General features: G+C 48.0%; 1 protein-coding gene across 9 annotated transcripts in view; it reads right to left on the minus strand.

The window, feature by feature from the left end:
* Positions 1 to 12,622, minus strand: part of CTIF (cap binding complex dependent translation initiation factor) — a 330,607-nt gene that overhangs the window by 204,000 nt on the left and 113,985 nt on the right. For all 9 annotated transcript variants that reach the window (XM_003267572.4, XM_003267571.4, XM_030810474.1 and 6 more), the window contains one exon: positions 610 to 683. In XM_003267572.4, coding sequence (XP_003267620.1) covers positions 610 to 683 — 74 coding nt within the window. The remainder of the gene's footprint in view (positions 1 to 609; positions 684 to 12,622) is intronic.

Genomic DNA, 12,622 nt, shown 5'->3' on the forward strand with positions numbered 1-12,622 from the left:
AGAGGGCGAGGGAGGGTGAGAAATGGAGGGAAGAGGGCAACAGCCCAGTTACGGATGGAACCAGGGGGCCAGGCTGAACCTGGCAGAGCAGATCCGCAGAAAGGGGCCGCCAGGGGCCAGGCAGGGGGCCTCACTCAGAATGGAGACCCAGATGCCACTCCTCACCTTCCTCACCCTGCCGTGGGAAAGTGCATGCTTATGAAACAAGTGTGGGCCTGATGCCCATTACACAGCGGCCTCTGCAACACCTGAGTTTGTTTTCGTGCCCACATTTGAGGAAGGCTGGGGAGAGCAAGGGGCCAAATGCTGGTCTCCAGCCTCTGACAAGCAGCTCAAAGTGACGACCCGGCCACCCTGAGGTAGATGAGGCAGGCTAGTGGGGCAGTCTCTGCAGCCCCATCCCGGGGGCCCTCCCCATGCCTCCACTGTCTCCCTCTGACACTCACCGCCTCCTCTCTCCGGCCTTCTTTCCACCCCATCCTTCCTACATCCCCTACTCTGCTTCTCTCTGCCTCTTACTCATGAACCATCAGCGTTCACTTGGCCCCCAAGGAAGCTAGTTTCCCTGGCTGGACCTCACACCACAGGGAAGGGGGAGGAGGAGGTTACCTGAAGGAATCAAAGGTGTTGGCTGCCCAGATGTCCGTGCCCAGCATGTCCAGAGAGTTGTCTTTGCTGCCATTCTGGAAGAGATGGGGGTGAAAGGGCTGACATTAATTGCTCGGCCATGATGCTGAGAACATGGGGCCTGGGCCTGAGAGGGCAGCAGAGGCCTCCCTGTCTCCCTGGGTGGCTGGGGGGCTGGAGTGAGCCCCCAAGTGAGTATGGCGGCTGGTGCACCCAGTCAGAGTCGGGGGATTGCCTGGGGGTCTCCTCGCCTCCCCCCAGGCATGGGCCCTGGTTTCACTGAGGTTTTACAGATGTATACAGAAGGGTCCAGGCCCCTGCTGTCCCCAGCCCATGGCTCTCTCCTCAAAGCCTCCACACCCAGCAGGGGCTCTGTACCACCCGGAGCCACCATCACCACTGCCAGCCCGATGGCTGAGGCTTCTCCCCAGGGAGGGGCTCTGCAGAGCCAGGCCCACTGGGGAGCCCATGGAGGCTGCCTTCCTTCACAGTTCAGTCCTACTCCCCAGAAGCCCCCACCAACCAAGGCTACACCAGCGACTGGATTTCTCTGAGTCAAGCTGATCCTCCAGTGTTCCCTATGTGACCCACCCCAGAGACAGAAACCTCTTTACTCAATGCAGCTTCTATGATTTGGTTTCTCTGCTCTCTGGCTGGTGTGCTCCCTGGCAAATTCTCCAACCCCCTGACCGCCCTGCAGCCCTTCTTACCCCTGCAATCTGGTTTCCACCGTCACACTCTTTAAAACAATACTTCCACATCCAACTGAGCTGAACGTGTGCATGCCGTATGACCCAGAAATTCACTCCCAGGTATAAACACACAGAAGTGTGCCCGATGCTCACCAAAAGACATGTACACAAAGCGTATACAGCAGCATCAGCCATTACAGCTCCGAACTGGAGACCACCCACATGCCTGTCATCAGCTGATTTGATAAATAAACCGTGGTATGTTCACATATTGGAGTATTATACCACAGTGAGCACAAACAAAGTAAAATAACATGCAACAGTATGAATAAATATCCCAAGCATACAGGGAACAAAAGAACCCAGATGCAAAAGAGAACCAGTTATGTTCAGGAACAGGCAAACTAATGAATGTATAGTGAAAGAACTAAGATAGTAACTGGAAGGGGAAACCAATCTACTTTCCAGAGAGAGAGAGAGCGACAGAGAGTGAGCAGCTTTGATTAACTAGAAGGAGAGGGCACAAAAACTGGAAAGGCTGGACAGTCCAGCCTCCAAGCAGAAGGGGCCAGGCACTCCAGCCCCCACAGACAGGAGGCAGGAGGTAAAGAGAGCCTGGAGGAGAGGTGGAGGGCTTATGGAGTCGAAGGGACAAGGGGACTGTCTGGGGAGAACCACCTGAGCTGTCTGACTCTGGGCAAGTCCCTCAGCCTTCCTGGATCTCATTGATAACATGAAGACTGGTCCCTCTCTCTGGGCACCAACAGCCTGCAGCCTGCAGTTCTAAGTAACTTGAAACTTCCTCATTCCAGGATGCCCTGAGAGCTTGCACAATCCTTTTTAGCAGATCAGCAACATTTATTCAGGGCCGCCATGGCCCTGGGTGCTTCCTCCCCATGCCTTTCCTGTCCCAACCCCGTAATCCCCTTTGCTTCTGACCATGGCCTGTCAACTGGGCCTTGCTCCCCTCTTGCCCTCTCCAAATGTGCCCCATCTGTCAAAGACTGGCTCAGCCAGGAAGCGCCTCTGGCCTCCCAAACTGCAGTCACCTCGCTCTGCCCTGAACTTGCCATCTGTGTGGGTGACTTACAGTAGCAGAGCCGGCCTCTTGCAGTTCTCACTTATATTTCCTGTAGTGACCTCTCTCCCGCAGGAGATATCGGGCCCTTGATGGCAGGGATCTCCTGGGTCCCCCAGAGCTGGAAGCTCAGTGCTCCTGACATATACTGCAAGAGATTTTCACCATCTTCTTTAAACATGTGTTTTCTTTTTGCCTCAATAAACTGTGTGACCTTGGCAAAGTCACTTCACCAGTCTGGACTTCAGATTCTTCATATTTAAATAAAGAGATACCAGAGTGAAATACCATGCCGTGTAGATGGGCTCCTTCTGACTGGCACATGTGCTGCTACCATCCCCTCTCCTGCCAGCGGCAGACATCACTAATCAATTACAGCATGATTGCCAGTCCTCCAAGCAGGTGGCCCCTAATGTTCTAGGATCATCCTCTCTCCCTATTCTTCGAGTTGCCTCACGTCCTCCCCATTCCAACTCCTGGGGCCCTGCTTGCTCCAAGTGCAACTCTGAAACTCCAGGTCAGCTAGAGAGACTCACCTTCTATCACACGACCCCCAAGGGGACAGCCCCTGCCTCCCGAGATGTTGACCGGCTTGTTCACAACCCGCTCCTGGGCCTCGAATGTAATTATCATTGGGGATAGCAGCCAAAATTAACATCGAAAGCAAAGATAAAAAAAACATACATGCAAACCAAACTCTTCCTTCCAAAGCACCTATTGCAGAGCTCACTCAGCATGCAGTTCATTTTCCTCCTTCAGCCCAGTGACCTGAAGTCTCTCCTCCACACGTCTTCCCTAATCCCTGATTTGTTAAATACCCAACGTTCTCTGGCGCCTACAAATTCAGCTTCATTGGATCACCTCTTGGTCACTGCTCTCTTACATGAATGTTAGACCTTCCCCAAGTAGACTGTAATCTTCTCCACTGGACTGCCTCTTTCTCTTTGTGCCCCCACAGTGGCCAAGCCAGGCACCCAGGAGGGCCAGCTTGGATTCCTCCCAACTGATTGAGGAGATGCCACTTTGTAACAGGAAGAAGCACACCCCTACTGCCTCTGTGGCTGAAAGACTGAATCAAGATTAGGATGTCAAGAATGATTTACCGTCCTAGGATCTGAGGCCCTTAAGGCCCCTAGAGAGTAAGAAACATGGATGGAGAGACAGAGAGAGAGCAACTATGTAGAGAAGGTCATGGCCAAACCTAGAAGTGCAAAGCATCTTCCAGGAAAACGGTGATTCACCTTGAAGGCAGTTGAAGGGCAGTACTGATGGGCACGTAAATCTCCCTCCTGGCCTGCAGGTTGGCATCTTGGCTACTACTCCTCAACTGGCAGGGAGGGAGGACAGGTCACAGTAACAGTCACTGGCAGCAGCTGTGAGGGGGCCAATGCCCCTGTGCAGAGAGCTGGCAGAACCTCTCTGCCTGGAGGAGGCGGCACTACCCTTGGGCTAAGGGAGGTGACTGGGCAGGGCAAACTTGGGCATTTCCAAAGCAGTATCCCTGGTGGGGGACCCACCAATCTCTGGACTTCCAGATTCTTGGGGTCAGGGAAATGTACTCCCGACTGATGGGAGGGAAAGAGCCAGGGCAGAAGCTGTGCCTGCATGTGTGTGTTTATTCTTTACAGAGGAAGCCCACCCTTCCGTGCATCTGCAGAACAGCCCTGTGATCAGCTGCTGCCATCTCCGTGTTGGGGGTGAGAAACAGGAGCCTCGGGAGAGGGGCCATGGCCCAGCTGGGGAGCAGGTGGTAGAGTCACAGTGGCAACCAGCGCTCCTCCAAAAGCCATGGCAGTCACGCAACCAACACACGTCACAGGTGACAGACTCACACATTTTCCTCATTGAATCCCCACAACTCCTTACAAAACTCAGGGAACATACCCCTGAATGATATCAAGAGCCTAAATCCATATTTAAATGCCAAGAAACCCAGCGATATCCATGCCATTCCCAGCACACACTGTACTCCTTGAGCCATCCCCGCCCTGTGGCTCAGCCTCCTGACTCCTGTGTGAGCCACGGGCCGTCTCCCTCCCCAGGCTGGAAAGCTCGGCACCAGGCTGCTTCTCCTTCCTCTCTCACTCTGCCCCGCAGGTCTCTGCCCCACAGCCCACCTTGGGCCTTTGGCCCGGGTCTCACCTCTCCTTTGCCACAAGGCTTGAGTCTTGTTAACTCTCACACTGACTGGCCTCCTGCCTCATTCCCTCCCCCGTGATGACTGCAACTCTGATTCTCAGAGCTGAGGAACAAAAGCGCCAGCATGGTGAGCCCTTTACAAACCAAGGAGCCGGACCCCATCTTTGCACAGCTCCAGGGAGCCCTGGGGGTGCAGCTCCAGGAAAGAATATCATATGGACAGCACCCCCGGAGCTGTGAAGCTCAGCAGCCCTGGAGGAGGCAGCAGGTGGAGGTGACAGCACTGAGAAGAATGAGGACCCCAGCCGCTGAGCTGGACACATGGAGGAGAGCAGTGGGCAAGGCATCGGACCACTCTGTCTGAATATCAGGAAGGAGATCGCCATGAAGACTCGGGGCCTGGCAGACAAGAAGCTGAGTCTCTGGAGAAGTAGGTATAGGGCAACATCTTGGACACAGGGGTCAGGCTTCTTATTGCCACGCTATTTGATACAAGAACTGCAGTGCATATCAAGAATCTGGACACCTCCTTGGGGTTTGTTTCAATGGCACGAGACAGGCATATAACCACTGAAGGCAAACTTTCATCAACAGGGGCTGGAGAAATAGCCTGGCACGTGGAGAAGACATCCATCTCCTTCCAGCCTCAGCCCAGAGCAGGAAGAGTCTCACCTGCAGAGCTTTCCTTTGCTGTCCCTTGATGCTGAGGTGGTGGCCCAGGCAGTGCCCAGGGGGCCAGGCTTCACGCAACAGAATTATTAACTGCCAAGCTAAACTGGACAACCAGGAGCCCAACGGCTTCACATGCCCATTCCCAGGGCCCACTTGCCCTGGGCTGAGCACCCAAGTGGCCACTCTGTCACCCAGCCCTGCCATGTGGCTCCGGAGCCAGACAAATGCTTACAGCCATACAAGTGCCACATATGCATACATGTACACATGCCACAGACACATATACACACACATACTACACACATGCATATACATACTAGACAGACACATCCACACACATCCACACAATACATGCCACACATGCATATACACATGTGCACACCACACATGCATATACATACCAGACACACATACATACACACACATGCATGATATGCATACACACATCCACACAATATGTGCCACACATACAGATACACACATACACACCACACACATACATGTATATACCACATACATGCATATATATACCACACTTATACAATATACACATCCATCCACACACATCCACACCACACCCATATACACACCACACACCAAACACACACATGTGCACACACCACATATATACATGTGGTATACATGTGTACTACCACATGTATATATACTACATGCATATTATATACACCACACATACAGGCACATGCCACACACAACATGCAATGTAGACCACACACATATACACACTACAAGACACATATACACACCATGCACACAGGCATATACACACACATATCCACACCCACATACACACCATGCACACATGCACACACATATACACCTCACACATACACACACATCACACACAAACATACATGTACCACACACACATACACATACATGTGTCACCTGTTCTACAAACCCTCGAATGTCCAAAGAAGCCAGAGAAGTCAGAGAAGCAGGAAGGCAGGTGCCTGCAGGCAGACCCCTCACAGGCAGACTGTACCTGAGTTCTGGAACTTCTCACCAGGAAACAGACCCACCTCTCTCTCCCACCACCCTCACCTCTGGCTCACACTGAGGACCCACACAGAGAGATGGCTGTCAAGCTGAGGACAGAGAAGAAGGGGACCCAAGCTCGGCTCATCCCAGGCAAGCATTGGACTTGCCTCTCAAGGGCACACGAAGCTGCAGCATGTATGGAGTTATATTTCACTTTGGGCTACTATACTCTTCCTGGACTCAGTGAAAACAAAAGAATGTTCTCTCCACACCCTCCCACCCCCATGAGTCTTCCTTCCTGCTAGGATCTAGTTGGGGACTCTTCCTCTCTGCAGCTCTGCAGCCTCCTCAGCAGCCCACATCCCATGAACCTCATAGCACACGCCGTTCACAGCATGTACCCTGCACACTCCCGTGCAGAGCTGATTCCTCTCGTCATTGTTCTACTGCAGAGCTCCCCGGGGTGCTCTGGAAGCACCAATCCCCTGGCTCTAAATGTCAGTGTGCATCAGAATCACTGAGAGAAGGGAGGGTTGGTGGTTTAAATTTAGTGTAGCTGGGATGGTTCACAGACGATGCTTTCAGAAAGCCTCATTCCTCTAAATGGTCCTCATTCCTCAAAATGTTCAAGTTTTAACAGAGAAAAAATTCAAAAAGATTATATAGTCAAATGTTTGGTATATACTGAATGATAAGACTGTTAATACATTATTAAAATTTAGAAAATTGTTACGATGTTGAAATTTTTATTGCAGAACTTCTTCAGTGGATGTTAACTCTCCATATATGTGGAAGTGGAATATGCAATATTTCTTTCCCAAGGTTTTTGGCTAGAAATCTACCCCACTCTTCCTTTTCATTCCACAGAGAATTTTGCAGGACTAGGGTTCCATGGAACCCCCTCTGGGAAATACTCAGCTGACACACTTTCTGTTAACTCTCTCCCCTTTCGATGGTGGGAACCGTGGCTCCACTTCCTTGTATCTTCCTGCCCATTCACCCCTCATCCTAGCCTTGGGACACAGAGTCATTCATTAAATATTTCTTCGCACAGACTCAGTGGCCAGGCACTGTCAGCTATCCATCAAAACCTCAGTGGCCTCTTGAAGAACATTCTCCAGTTGGCAATTCCATGGTTGACCCTGGTAACCACAGCTTCCCTCTGAGCACAGCATCCTCTCCAGCCCTGAGAGCACCCAGTCCCTGCCCCTAGGTTGCTGAAATGCCAAGGTTCTGAGAAGCCTTATCAAAAACAATCATCCTCTTCAGTGGGTAGTTCTTAGCACTTAAACACTGCTGAGACAGCCCCTTTTACTGGCAATTAGGGGGCCCCATACCAGGGTGCACCATACTGCTGGCAGAACAGATCACAGAGGGCTAATGAGCACTTTAAGCCATGTGGAAAATAAAATGGAAACAGCTTGCTTGTGGGAAGGGAAACTGAAGTTGTCTCTGGGAAGGCCTCAGAGACATCCCCAGCTCAGGGGAGGTCAGACTCCTGAAAGGGCCAAGAATAAAGATGAAGACAATAGGAGATATTGACCCAGCATGCAGTATATGCCAGCACCGCCCAAGCATGGCACTGTTACTACAACCCTAAGAAGCAGATGGTGTGATCACCATCCCCATTTTCCTGATGGGAAGACTGAGGCACAGAGCACCTGCCCATGTTCATGGAGCCAGTTACCAGGATGGGAGCACAGACAGTGTGGCCCAGAGGCCACGCTCTAACCACTGTACACTGTGCATGCAGTTATTCTATTCAGTCAGGTAAACTGACCCCACTGCAGAGATTTCCATAAAGCAGGTACGTATCCTTCCCCTGCAAGAATCTGGATTCTCCGCACCTATCTTTGTCAATGATTGGGCAGGCAGTGCTGGTGGAGGAAGTGCATCATCTGCAGTGAAGAGAGAGGGATTATGGAATATGAGTGGGTATGCGATGAGGCCGCGGCCTCCACGCATCCATGAATGCAACAAGGTGAGAGTGAGTTGCTGTATGGTAGAAAAACATACAAAGTCAGACGCAGTGAAAACAACAAATCTTCTAGCTACTGGCTTTTCTTTATGAATACACAACTGCACAGTGATTTTTGCTGTGCAAGTGCATATGTGGGGGCATGTGTGTAATGACAATTCCAGGCTGTGAGTATTTAGAAACTAGGCTGAATGGGACAGGACAGCAGGAGGACGCTCTCTATTGTTGGGACAGTCATGGGGTAAGTTTCCCCTAGAGAATTCTACGACAGGCTGGTGTGGATTTCCCTAGCAGGCCTGCTACATCAGGTGACACTGGGGCAGAGGTGGCCAGCCCTCAGCCCCAGCCTCCTGAATGGAAACCCCCGGATACAGTGCACCCTCAGTCACTGAGCAGCTGGGATGTGCAGGACCCAGCTCTGGGCATGAAAGAGAAAAAGGTGGTGCAGTCTCCGCTCCTCAAAGGACTCCCAGTCCCAGTACACACCCTTCTCAGTGCAGGATGTCCTTCCAGATTGCATGAGGGCCAAGAGGCAAGCCCGACCCTAATACGGTTCTCCCACTTCACGGACACGGCGTTCCCAGGGGAGCTAGCTGTGGGAAAGGGTGTCTGGTTTGAGTTGAGAGTGGAGAAAACAGGATTCTCGGCCTGCAACCTGCTTTCTGCTTCCTGTGGCCTCATTCAGTCACTCTGGCTATTTTTCTTTTTCTTTAGTCTTGCTCTATGGCCCAGGCTGGAGTGCAGTGGTGTGATCTCAGCTCACTGCAACCTCCCAGGTTCAAGCGATTCTCTTGCCTCAACCTCCTGAGTTGCTGGGACTACAGGTGCAAGCCAACATACTCAGAACATTTTTGTATTTTTATTATTATTATTATTTTTAAATTATACTTTAAGTTCTAGGGTATATGTGCATAATGCGCAGGTTTGTTATGTAGGTATATATGTGCCATGTTGGTTTGCTGCACCCATTTACTCATCATTTACATTAGGTATTTATCCCAATGCTATCCCTCCCCCTGCCCCCCACCCCACAACAGGCCCTGGGGTGTGATGTTCCCCACCTTGTGTCCAAGTGTTCTCACTGTTCAGTTCCCACCTATGAGTGAGAACATGTGGTGTTTGGTTTTCTGTCCTTGTGATAGTTTGCTCAGAATGATGGTTTCCAGCTGAATCCATGTCCCTGCAAAGGACATAACTCATTCTTTGTTATGGTTGCAGAGTATTATATGGTGTATATGTGCCACATTTTCTTAATCCAGTCTATCACTGATGGACATTTGGGTTGGTTCCAAGTCTTTGCTATTGTGAACAGTGCTGCAATAAACATACGTGTGCATGTGTCTTTATAGTAGCATGATTTATAATCCTTTGGGTATATACCCAGTAATGGGATCACTGGGTCAAATGGTATTTCTAGTTCTAGATCCTTGAGGAATCGCCACACTGTCTTCCACAATGGTTGAACTAGTTTACACTCCCACCAACAGTGTAAAAGCGTTCCTATTTCTCCACATCCTCTCCAGCATCTGTTGTTTCCTGACTTTTTAATGATCACCATGCTAACTGGTGTGAGATGGTATCTCATTGTGGTTTTGATCTGCATTTCTCTGACGACCAGTGATGATGAGCATTTTTTCATGTGTCTGTTGGCTGCATAAATGTCTTTTTTGGAGAAGTGTCTGTTCATATCCTTTGCCCATTTTTTGATGGGGTTGTTTGTTTTTTTCTTGTAAATTTGTTTAAGTTCTTTGTAGATTCTGAATATTAGCCCTTTGTCAGATGGGTAGATTGCAAAAATTTTCTCCCATTCTGTAGGTTGCCTATTCACTCTGATGGTAGTTTCTTTTGCTGTGCAGAAGCTCTTTAGTTTAGTTAGATCTCACTTGTCTATTTTGGCTTTTGTTGCCATTGCTTTTGGTGTTTTAGTCATGAAGTCCTTGCCCATGCCTATGTCCTGAAGGGTATTGCCTAGGTTTTCTTCTAGGGTTTTTATGGTTTTAGGTCTAACATTTAAGTCTTTAATCCATCTTGAATTAATTTTTGTATAAAGTGTAAGGAAGGGATCCAGTTTCAGCTTTCTACATATGGCTAGCCAGTTTTCCCAGCACCATTTATTAAATAGGGAATCCTTTCCCCATTTCTTGTTTGTCAGGTTTGTCAGAGATCAGATGGTTGTAGATGTGTGGTGTTATTTCTGAGGCCTCTGTTATGTTCCATTGGTCTATCTCTCTGTTTTGGTACCAGTACCATGCTGTTTTGGTTACCGTAGCCTTGTAGTATAGTTTGAAGTCAGGTAGTGTGATGCCTCCAGCTTTGTTTTTTTGCTTAGGATTGTCTTGGCAATGCGGCCTCTTTTTTGTTTCCCTGTGAACTTTAAAGTAGTTTTTTCCAATTCTGTGAAGAAAGTCATTGGTAGCTTGATGGGGATGGCATTGAATCTATAAATTACCTTGGGCAGTATGGCCATTTTCATGATATTAATTCTTCCTATCTATGAACATGGAATGTTCTTCCATTTGTTTGTATCCTCTTTTATTTCGTAGAGCAGTGGTTTTTGTTCTCCTTGAAGAGGTCCTTCACATCCCTTGTAAGTTGGATTCTTAGGTATTTTATTCTCTTTGTAGCAATTGTGAATGGGAGTTCACTCACGATTTGGCTCTCTGTTTGTCTGTTATTGGTGTATAGGAACGCTTGTGATTTTTGCATATTGATTTTGTATCCTGAGACTTTGCTAAAGTTCCTTATCAGCTTAAGGAGATTTTGGGCTAAGATGATGGGGTTTTCTAAATATACAATCATGTCATCTACAAACAGGGATAATTTGATTTCCTCTTTTCCTAATTGAATGCCCTTTATTTCTTTCTCTTGCCTGATTGCCCTGGCCAGAACTTCCAATACTATGTTGAATAGGAGTGGTGAGAGAGGGCATCCCTGTCTTGTGCCCGTTTTCAAAGGGAATGCTTCCAGTTTTTGCCCATTCAGTATATTGGCGGTGGGTTTGTCATAAATAGATCTTATTATTTTGAGATATGTTCCATCAATACCTAGTTTATTGAGAGTTTTTAGCATGAAGTGCTGTTGAATTTTGTCGAAGGCCTTTTCTGCGTCTATTGAGATAATCATGTGGTTTTTGTCGTTGGTTCTGTTTATGTGATGGATTATGTTTATTGATTTGCATACATTGAACCAGCCTTGCATCCCAGGGATGAAGCCCACTTGATCATGGTGGATAAGCTTTTTGATATGCTGCTGGATTCAGTTTGCCAGTATTTTATTGAGGATTTTTGCATTGATGTTCATCAGGGATATTGGTCTAAAATTCGTTTTTGTTGTGTCTCTGCCAGGCTTTGGTATCAGGATGATGCTGCCTCATAAAATGAGTTAGGGAGGATTCCCTGTTTTTCAATTGATTGGAATAGTTTCAGAAGGAATGGTACCAGCTCCTCTTTGTACCTCTCGTAGAATTTGGCTGTGAATCTGCCTGGCCCTGGACTCTTTTGGTTGGTAGGCTATTAATTATTGCCTCAATTTGAGAGCCTGTTATTGGTCTATTCAGAGATTCAACTTCTTCCTGGTTTAGTCTTGGGAGGGTGTATGTGTCCAGGAATTTATCCATTTCTGCTAGATTTTCTAGTTTATTTGTGTAGAGGTGTTTATAGTATTCTCTGATGGTAGTTTGTATTTTTGTGGGATCAGTGGTGATATCCCCTTTACCATTTTTTATTGCGTCTATTTGATTCTTCTCTCTTTTCTTCTTTATTAGTCTTGCTAGCAGTCTATCAATTTTGTTGATCTTTTCAAAAAACCAGCTCCTGGATTCATTAATTTTTTGAAGGGTTTTTTGTGTCTCTATCTCCTTCAGTTCTGCTCTGATCTTAGATATTTCTTGCCTTCTGCTAGCTCTTGAATGTGTTTGCTCTTGCTTCTCTAGTTCTTTTAATTGTGATGTTAGGGTGTCGATTTTAGATATTTCCTGCTTTCTCTTGTGGGCATTTAGTGCTATAAATTTCCCTCTACATACTGCTTTAAATGTGTCCGAGGGATTCTGGTACGTTGTGTCTTTTCTCTGACTGGTTTCAAAAAACATTTTTATTTCTGCCTTCATTTTGTTATTTACCCAGTAGTCATTTAGGAGCAGGTTGTTCAGTTTCGATGTAGTTGTGTGGTTTTGAGTGAGTTTCTTAATCCTGAGTGCTAATTTGATTGCACCCGTGGTCTGAGAGACAGTTTGTTGTGATTTCCGTTCTTTTACATTTGCTGAGGAGAGCTTTACTTCCAACTATGTGGTCAATTTTGGAATAAGTGCGATGTGGTGCTGAGAAGAATGTATACTCTGTTGATTTAGAGTGGAGAGTTCTGTAGATGTCTATTAGGTCTGCTTGGTGCAGAGCTAAGTTCAAGTCCTGGATATCCTTGTTAACATTCTGTCTCATT

Source organism: Nomascus leucogenys, chromosome 4 (genome assembly GCF_006542625.1).
Source record: "Nomascus leucogenys isolate Asia chromosome 4, Asia_NLE_v1, whole genome shotgun sequence".
NCBI classification, from domain to species: domain Eukaryota; kingdom Metazoa; phylum Chordata; class Mammalia; order Primates; family Hylobatidae; genus Nomascus; species Nomascus leucogenys.